Below are 10531 nucleotides of genomic sequence, written 5' to 3'. Positions count from 1 at the left end.
TCTCTATTTCATTCTGTTTTTTTATTTGGACAAATGTATCATTTCGAGTAGCTGGACATACTAACATCCTAGGAAATAGGGAATATATAACTTTTTAATGAGAGCAAAGCGTTACTAGAGTAAAAAAAAAAGGCTTAAATGGCCAAAAACAAAAAAAAAACAAAAAAAAAACAAAACCTCACAGTTGGTTACATTAGCAGAGATAAAATATTTTGTTTAAATTAAATGAAAAAAAATCAGATAAAAAAGTATGTATCCAAATGTCTAAATCAAGACTTCATTAGATAGTAAAAGTATTAAAGATAGATTTAAAAATTAAATGTTTTGGCTTACTTCAGGTTTCCTTACAGTAAAACATCATGAGAAACATGGCATGAATTAATAGCAAAATAAATGTGATTTTGATTCCCAATTTCTTTATTTTGTACCTCCTTGATAAATATATTATTATGTCTGGTACAAGAAAGAAAAATTTTAGAGCTTTTTTTTAAATTTTAAAGTTCACTTATTTTTGAAAGAAAGAAAACACAAGTAGGGAAGGGGAAGAGAAAGAGGGAGACATAGAATTTGAATCAGGTTCCAGGCTCTGAGCTGTCCATGCGGATACAAACATGGGTCTCTAACTCACGAGCTGTAAGATCATGACCTGAGCCAAAGTCTGATGCTTAACCAACTAAGCCACCCACGCGTCCCAAGAAAAAAAAAATTCAAATATTCATTGAGATTACCAAACTGTGGATGGCCTAGAAACTCAAGGGTTTAGAATGACAAACAGTAGATATATAGATCATTTCACAGATTGGCATGGGTGATTCAGAGGCATACAGTGATTTGGGACTGTATGCTTAGAAATCATCTTTATTCTGTTCCACAAATTTGTTAATGTGTCAGGAAAAAATAATTTCAAGGTATGTAGGAAAAATCAGATTATTTTTCACAAAAATAAGATTGTTGAGCCTCTTGCAATAAAGCATCTGTGATGCTATTGTGCTCATGCTTTCCTCGAGCAGTTGCAAAAACAAGGCAGGACTCAAAAAGACATCTGAAATAGTAGACATGGAAAATACCTGCCAATCAGCAGAGAAATTGATAGGTGACTGTGGTCTTGAGGTGGCTTGTAATTATATCTATAGCTATGGAGAGTCACACAAATACATCTGTGTATGTATCCAGTATGTGGCTGTTAAAAAGGAACTTGACTTATTATCATCACATACAATATATAAGTTGCATATATGTCATAGACTGCTTGTGCTACCATAACAAAATACCATAGAGTCGGTGGCTTAAACAACAGAAATATATTTTATCACAATTGTGGAGACTGGAAGTCTGAGATCAGGGCACCAGCATCTTCAGGTCCTGGTGAGAGCTTTCTTCCTGGCTGCAGACGGCTGCTATCTCACTATGTCTTCACATGGTAGAGAGAGGGAAAGCTCTCTGTGGTCTCTTCTTACAAGTGCACTAATCCCGTTATGAGGGCCTCACCCTCATGATCATCTAACCCTAAACACCTCTCAAAAACCCCATCTCTAAATACCATCTGCAGGTGTTAGGGCTTCAAAATATGTATTTGGGGAGGAGGACACAAACACTCAGTCCATGGCAGTATGTGTGTGGACCTGGCTTCTTAATGGACTTACTTTATCATAATAAGTTGATACTATCCATCCCGTTAAATATGCAATTTATTTCAATCCTGAAGCAGCCTCTTCTTATGGAGAATTAAACATCATGTATTACCTGCTTGTTAAACACCAGATATTAAATACCAGGTATTATCAGGATTGAATGAAGATAACAATTGGATCCACAGTAAAGGAAATGAGAAATTCCAATTCTAATAGAAATAATTGAATATATTTTGGTAGCTACCAAAACATTATGTACAGTAACTAAAGGACGACCATGAGGCATTTGACAAATTTAATCAAAGTGAAAAACAAAATAATGAAAATAGCTCTACTGGGATACAAAAAAAATCATTCTTTCTGGCTCTTCTATAATACTGTAAAGTTCAGTAACTATTTTTACTTTGCCTATATTTCTTGGTTTTTGTTATCTTTCCTTTTCTAGTCTTTTTTATTCTATTTCTTAGAAGTTTCTTGCACACTAGGGAATTTTTGTTTTACTTATTTTGTTTATCCTCTTCATCAAATCCAGTACTCGTTAGTGCATATATTATGTTTTCAATAAAACCCAGTAATGAATAATTTTCTTTTTAAACTAACTGCTCTTAAGAGTAGGACCCAGGACAAGAAATGTAGTAGATACTTGCAAAGCTTCCATACCATCCACACAGAGGAAGCCAGAACTAGAGCTGCAGAAAAATTTGTAACTAATTATTGTCCTCAAGTTAAAAAAAGGATGACAGTTCCCAGAGAAATGCAAATGAAAGTAAACACTTAGGCTTAATACCTCATGCGTAGATACAGCTCAGAAATGTTGGTGTTTCCTTTGCTGGGTAGGGAAGCATGTGCATTGAGAAGCAAAAAACTGGGCCCCTTTCCTCCCTCCTTTTTTCCTTCCCTTCAGAAAAGTTTTACTGAGCTCTCGAGCCAGATACCAGACATCCAGCGATGAACATACCATAGGCCCTGTCCTCAAGGATCTGACATTCTAGTGAATATAGATAATTGGGTAATTAGACTATAGTGTGACAACTGCTATAATGGAGGTAATCCGGGGGTACCCTGGAAATACAGAGGATAGCACTTAATGCAGACTCGCAGATCACAGAAAACTTCCTATGAGGGAGGTGATATCTAAGTTGGCCCTGAACGACAGGTGGTTGAAGGTGGGGCAGTGGTGGAAGTGAGCATTAATAGGTAGCTAGGCAAAGAAGCCCATTAGGCTTTAGATATAAAGGTTGAGATCTTTAAACATTGCTGTTGTGGTTTGCAGAGCCTTTTACCTGTAAGTGACTCAAAACAGCCCCCCTGGAAAGTAAAACTGCTGAAGTGCAGAGTTAACATCATTGTTCTCCAGACATGCATCCTTGACATGCAGCCCATCAGAAAGTTATCAGTGATCTACACTGCCTTTCCTAGCATGTCTCTTCATAGCTCCACTTGGACAGTGTCTTGAATTATTTGCTTATTCTTCACATGTAAACACTGAGAGAGATTTTGTCAGTCGTGGGGTAGATGGTAAGACAGCCACTAAATGAATGCTGTGAAGCATGTCTCTTCATTGTGTACCATTTAATATACAACAGGCGAGTATCCCATTTTGGAATATGACAGAATCCCATTTCATTCTTGCTATAATTCTCATGTAACATTATCATACTTCCCTACAAAAACAGGAGGAAACCATTACTTTATATGCATTTTAAAAAATCTGCTTAAAGAAGACAGCAGAACTTCAAAATTCTAAAACTTTGAGCTATGGTATGAGAGTACAGTGTTTATATTCTTCTGATAATAATTACGAGTTAAAATATATTTCTTATAGTTACTAATACTATCTTTGGTTAAAAAGAAAGTGATTATAATAGCATTCACCTTGCCTTTCAAAGAACAAGTGGACTACTGAATGGAATAGGTTTTTAAAATTTGCTAACAAGAAATTACAACTTTTTAAATATATATTCTGTTTTTTACACATTCAAAAAATTCTTTCCTCTTTATATGTAATGATTCTGCTGAAAATTGGCTACCATGCTTCCAGAAAAGAGCACAAAAGATTTCTGATTGAGCTTTGTTCACACTGAATGATGTGGGAGGTAACATGGACCAAAAGATCCAAAGACACGGACAAGCTGGAATATGAGTTTTGAAGTTAGGAGATTCTAATTCAAGTCTCAGTTCTTCCATTACTAACTCTCTCTCCCCGAGACAATAGGAACTGAATCATAATCATGGTCTACTAAAATGTTCTAAGGTCTGAGTTCTTTGAAGGATAGAAAACCTCACAAATATACAATGATCTAGTATCATTACTATTAGTGATACAAAAATGTTTCCTAGGAAAATGTGGACAATGACTTTTTTTTTTTTTAATTTTTTTTTTCAACGTTTATTTATTTTTGGGACAGAGAGAGACAGAGCATGATCGGGGAGGGGCAGAGAGAGAGGGAGACACAGAATCGGAAACAGGCTTCAGGCTCTGAGCCATCAGCCCAGAGCCCGACGCGGGGCTCGAACTCCCGGACCGCGAGATCGTGACCTGGCTGAAGTCGGACGCTCAACCGACTGCGCCACCCAGGCGCCCCATGGACAATGACTTTTATGAAACTGTCCTAGGAAATTTATGAGTTAGACACTGGGATGGAATAGTCTATAGGGAAAAGAGTAGAGTAATTGAAGCTGTAACTCAATGAAAAATCATAGGTAGTCCAATGATCCTATAAATTAATTTATTTACCAGATGATAGAGGGTCTCACTTGCAGTGACTTAATTTTTAATATCCTACCAGAAGTACTCTCTGCCCACCAAATGCATTGGATGTAATATAATACGGAGAGTAAAATGATCATTTCATGTAGTTCTTTGCTATATTCTTCATCATAACCAAAAATATTTCCATTTGAAAATTACTAGTTTATTTTCTTTCAAGAAAAAAAAAAGTGAGCTCCTATTAGAATTATGCTTGGGGTGCCTGGGTGGCTCTGTCAGTTAAGTGGCTGACTTCAGTTCAAGTCATGATCTCAAGGCTTGTGGATTCGGGCCCCGCATCAGGCTCTGTGCTGACAGCTCGGAGTCTGGAGCCTGCTTTGAATTCTGTGTCTTCCTCTCTCTCTGCCCCTCCCCACTCACACTCTGTCTCTCTCTCTCAAAAATAAATAAACATTAAAAAATTTTATAAAAAAAGAATTATGCTTTGGGTTTTCTCAAAGATTTCGTAATGTTAATTGCTATATGGAACAAACAAAAAGGCAAGTTAGTATGTCTATCAGCCCTACACAACATTAGTAAACCATTATGAAACCGTATTTTTACCTTAAAATTATGAAGACATTCTTTCCATTTTTTATAGCCCTTAAGAATGCAGAAGTATACGTAAGACATTTTGATAGTTGAAAAAAGTAACTTAGAGAATAGTGCCGATCATTCCATCACAGTTGTAGAAAGACAACTGTGATTGGGTTCCTATTAAGTATGTACATAACACACTTCTAGAAGGGGAAGACAAGGATGCCTATGAGGGTGCTTGCCTCTAGCAAAGGGAGTAAACATATACACAGGGCAGAGAATGCTGTCTTACACATTTTGCTTTGAATGTTACTGTTTTATTTGAATCTTTGAAATAAGTATCCATGTATTATTTGTGTTAAAAAAAAATGAGCTGCAGTAGGAACCATTCAGGCCTACCCTACCCACATGATCAGTGCCTGCCTGACAGTGGCTGGACTTCTGCAGTGGCTACAAATGCTGTCTTCTAAATGCACATTAATCAAAATAAAAACACCTAGTAAGTGTTTTAAGAAGTATAGTTTAATTCAGTTATGTTTGGAATGTATCACCCATGTTTCAGTAGACGATACAACAGGCATGCTTGAGTTCCAGTTGTTTGAAATGGCATGATGTGGTGTTTTGGGTGGTTACTCCTGATGGATTAAAGTGGTCAGGGCAGGCCTGATTTCTCTCACTGAACTGCTCCACTGCGCTAGAAATGATGCTCACCTGTTTATGCCTTCTTCTTCTTCTTCTTCTTCTTCTTCTTTTTTAAACTGTTTGACTTGTCTTTGAAAAACCCAAACAGACGTGAACATTCACTTTAACTGTTTATTCGCTAAGTCACAGCCAGTGCTCCTTAAAAAGAAGGCTGATCCCCTACCCCCCAATTACCTTACGACACTAAGCCATGACAGAAGGCCCATCAGCAGATTTATTTACAAGCCTTGAGGAAAAATCCTCTTTCTGTCTCACTTCATACAGAAGATAAGTTTGCAAAAGGAAACACTTGGCAATACTTCAAATGCTCACTGTCTGGTGGTGTTGATAATGCAATTCTTTTTCTTGATTATGGCAGCTTCTATAATGCTGTATAATTCATGTAGACCATCAGGTCCCAAATGACTGCATTTATTGACTAAACAAACAATTCATACAATCACCTGAACTGTTTAACCTTTTCTCTTCCTACAAGTTTAGCATTTGGCTGTGGACTGATTTTATGCTGAATTCTATTGTTGAAAGGTGTCATGTTCCACTTGGCATGCCTACAAAATGTCTTTCATTCAGATAAACAGTCAGCTGACCTGAATGAAGAACATTAGTAATTATAGGTAATTCACTAATCTTTATTGTATGTTTTAAAGGGAATGTCAAAGTATCATGCAGACAATTAATATGTAGCTTTAAAGTACTTTTTAAAAAATAGAGTCACATTCACATAATCCACAGTAGTTTTCCAATAAAAATTCTGTTTGTTAAGATCTAAAATATGTCCCAAATAAAAATGTATCTAAGTAGTTAAAGCATTTCCTTTCTTTCTAGTAGTAGGGAAAAATCAATGTGGCTTGGTATCTCTAAATTGTGTTCTTGAGCATGTGAATAGTATCCCAGAAATAATAAGGTTCTCAAGCCACCGAAGTCTGTCAAAACTGCTCAAAGCCACAGGTGAAAAGTCACTTGTGGGAATATTTGTAAAACAAATATGCTGGCTATTGTTTGGACTAACCCCTACGGGAGAAGGAGTATCTTGCACAACATAGCTGGTCAGTGTAACCAATATATGGTCTAAAATTACACACTTTGGAAACAGGCTATATCTATTGCCTATTCACAACTGGAATGAAAGAGATTGAGGAGGACACAAATAAAATAAAAATGCATTTACTCACTGTGTTAAAATTTGGAAAGAGCCCCACAGCAGAACTACTGTCCACTGGAAAAGACAGTGGAAATGGTTTGATATCCAGTGAAGGCTGCATCATCAGGGTAGGTGTGCGCACAAGAGCAGGAAGTGTAGCAGTGTGGCATGTACTGCCTGCCAAGAACAAAACAAAAATGAATTCAATCTTCTTCCTATCCATCTACCCCCAACCAACCATGCAAAAAGAGGACTGCTGAGCTGCAACCCCAGAGCAAGAGAGTTATGCTGAAAGTAAGCAAATGGCACAGGAGGAGAGAATACAGTTAAAAGGGGTCTTCTTGTTCATTATGTGAGACAGTGATGCAGAATACTTCCCTACGGCAGGGGCCAAGGGCTGCTCAGAGATACAAACTACACAGATTCTGCTGGCAGGTGGGGCAGAATGAGATCATCCTGTGGGTTCAACCATTGTCGCTGAGTAGTCAAAAATGTAGGAGAGAGGAGGGGATGAGGTTCTTGCAGCAGATGCTCTTTACTAGTCAGTTATTGAACAGCTAGTAGGCATGCTTTATGCACATCAAAGATAATTACAGGGTTTTTACAAGGGGAACAAAAAACCTCGGACTCACAGTGACTGCTCCCAAGAAAATTATGACTCAAACAATTTTATCTCTAAAAAAACCAGTGAAGCTTGCCCTTGCTGTGAGGGCAATAAGTAGTCTAGACATTGGATAGTTAGGGAACCCAAAAGGAGTGATTACTGCCTGGGTGGGGCATGGTATTGGGGGACGGGGAGAAGTTGGGACAGGAACTCAAGTATTTGTCTCCAACTTTTATTTCTAACCAGCTTTGTGTTATTGTAGCCACTAACCCCCCCCCCCTTTTTTTAAACAATTAAATTAGCTGTCATCTCTTTAGGAATCTGGGCTAAACCGTGTGTGGGAAATTTAAAGCACTCCTCTCCAAGTAACAAGCATTCTTCTGAAGCCTCCACATACTGTAGGTGAGTAGCTGCTGATGCAGGTGGCTCTCTGAGACACAGGCTCAGGTGTGCCTTTTTTTTTTTTTTAAATATAACTTTATTGAGATGTAATTCACATACTGGACAATTCTCCCACTTAACGTATACAATTCAATGGTTTTTAGCATTTCTGCAGAGCGGTGCACATCACCACAATCAATTTTAGAACATTTTCACAATCCCTAGAAGAAACTCCATACCCATTAGCAGTCATTCCACACTTCCTCTCAACACGCCCAGCTCCTGGCAACCACTACTCCATTCTGTTTCTAGGTTTGTCTATTATGGACATTTCATTTAAATGAAGTCATACAATATGAGTTCCTTTGTGACAAGCTTCTTTCACTTGGCATAATGTTTTCAAGGCACATCCATGTTGTAGCATGTATGAGATTTCATTCCTTTTTAAGGCTGTGAAATATTCCATTAAAACAGACTCACTTTTTCCTTATTCATTCATCAGTTGATGGGCATTTGGGTTGTTTCCACTTTTTGGATATTCTGAGTAATGCTGCTATGAACATTTGTCTGTAAGTTTTTGTGTGGAGATGCATTTTTAGTTCTCTTTGCTATATATGCAAGAGTAGAATTGGGGATTATTGGGTCATATGGTAATCATATGGTTTAATGTTTTGAGAACGTTCAGACTGTTTTCCAAAATGCCTGAGCCATTTTATAGTACCACAAGCAGTGTATGAGGGTTCCAATTTCTCCCAGCATGTCTATATAGGACCACAAATAATCATATGCCAAAAATCTCCTACTGACTTGAAGGAGAAATAAACAGTATGGGGAAATGCTTCAACTATTAAAACTTCTACCAACGTCCTCACACAGTGTTCCAGAATAATTAAAATTTCTATTTCAATGATATATTTTTGGATAATGGATTTTCTTAATAAACTCTGCATTATATTTCAAATCATTCCAGAACATTATTAGTAATAGTGTTTAATGGACTATCATGCCTCATTTACATTGATCCTAAAAGCAGAAAAAAAGAAAAAGGCATCTGAAGCATTTATCTGTAATGGCAAGTCTTCAGGTCAGCCTCATCCATTAGGGAATGTAGAGTAGGACTCAGCAAAAATAGAATCAACCAAAAGTATAGATCAAACAGTAATGTTGTTTTTCAGATGCCAAAGTAAATACTCTGATCTCAGCCTGGCATTCACATGACCACCCTGTATTTAATTACACTTTTTCTTCTAATTAGGTGACGTTACAGTCACTGCTAACTTCAGAGCTTATAGATCCAAGATGATATATTATGTCAGTATTTCAAATGCTGCAGAAGCACTTATTAAAATATTTATTTTAAAAGCTTTGCTTTAAAGCTGTAGCTAAATTGAAAAAAAGATATTTCTTATTTTAGAACAATATACAACTCACAATTGTTATAATTGTCAAAAGCCTAAAGTCTAGAAAGTATGCAGAACTATTCTACTTCAAGCTGCCTGATGAACGGATGAATTATTTTGCCATCATGGGTCTCCCCCACTCACCAAAAAGCAAAGTTTTTTCCTTAAGCCCATAATGGTAACACTCTGATAACACCAGCAGCACACGGTATCAGAGGGCCTGGCAAAAGTCATTTTGTACTAACAAACTCAACTCAAATGTAACGCAACACAGAACCTGACAAACAGATTGCTCCATCAACAAAGGTCAGAATGCGCAATGATCCCCCTTTACCCAATCAAATATCTATGCTAATAAAGACAAGGCTTGAGAACTACTTCGCAGCCACCATTCATTAGCATAAAAACTTAGCAGGTGTTTACCATTCATTAGCATTTTAATGACAGACAATTTGCCATGTTAAACACAGATTGTTTTAAAGCACTGGTAGATCTCCTGAATAAATACAAACTGCTTTCATCAATTCCCTTCACCTCAACCTTGCTGTTTTCACTTTTAAGACCTGCTTTTTCAGATTGCTTCACCAAGACCCACGGCTTCAGAGGAAGTTTTTGCAAGTGGGAGATGAATGGGGATAAAGTGCACTTTTTTGCGCAGGCTGGGTTAGGTTTTAATCCCTCTGTCACCTTATTCCCGATTTTACTACTGTTCTGAGGCTGGGAAGCATTTCTCCTCACCCTAGGATGCCCAAAAGTTAGTGGCAGATACAAGCAGAAATATGGCCAAAATACATTGCATCCTGCAAGAAAATGCTTAATTTTTCTTCAATTTGCTGAGAAAAAAAAAAAAAAAGAGGGTTGGAAATACAATGGATGAGCATGGATTTCAGCATAGAAATCCTTCACATTGCTCTGCCCAGGGGACAGGACCAACCTTTGTCTTTTGTATGATTTGGCAATATTATGTAAGATACCTCCTATATGTAGCTTTATTTCAAAGCCTAGGATATAATCTGGTATATATAATAATGAATTAAGTCATAATAGGGCTCTACCTTGTTTGACAATAAAGATTTTATATCACTTGCTGTATATATATATTGATCAGACTCCCTGACCTAAAATGAAATACACACACACACACCAGCATGTATACCCCAAAGATGTAACAGTCACCACTCTCACCATGGAAATTCCACATGTTCATATACTCCACTCTCCCCCCAATTTCATTTTCACTGTAAATCCCAAGTTGTTTTCATCTATAACTATGAAACCAATAATATGAGAAAGACAACACACCACTATGATCATAAAACTATTATTACAGCCAACTGCCTCTGTAACATAATAGGTGCTTTATTATGTCAACGGATTATATCGTAA

At 37.2% G+C, this 10531-nt stretch overlaps 1 protein-coding gene across 8 annotated transcripts in view; it reads right to left on the bottom strand.

Annotated features, from left to right (window-relative positions):
• ZNF385B (zinc finger protein 385B) overlaps positions 1–10531 on the bottom strand; it is a 413030-nt gene that overhangs the window by 79991 nt on the left and 322508 nt on the right. For all 8 annotated transcript variants that reach the window (XM_047869625.1, XM_047869626.1, XM_047869624.1 and 5 more), the window contains one exon: positions 6792–6937. In XM_047869625.1, coding sequence (XP_047725581.1) covers positions 6792–6937 — 146 coding nt within the window. The remainder of the gene's footprint in view (positions 1–6791; positions 6938–10531) is intronic.

The sequence above is a fragment of the Prionailurus viverrinus genome, chromosome C1 (assembly GCF_022837055.1).
Source record: "Prionailurus viverrinus isolate Anna chromosome C1, UM_Priviv_1.0, whole genome shotgun sequence".
NCBI lineage: Eukaryota > Metazoa > Chordata > Mammalia > Carnivora > Felidae > Prionailurus > Prionailurus viverrinus.
Note: the sequence above shows the minus strand (reverse complement) of the source record. Positions and strands in the feature narration are given on the sequence as shown.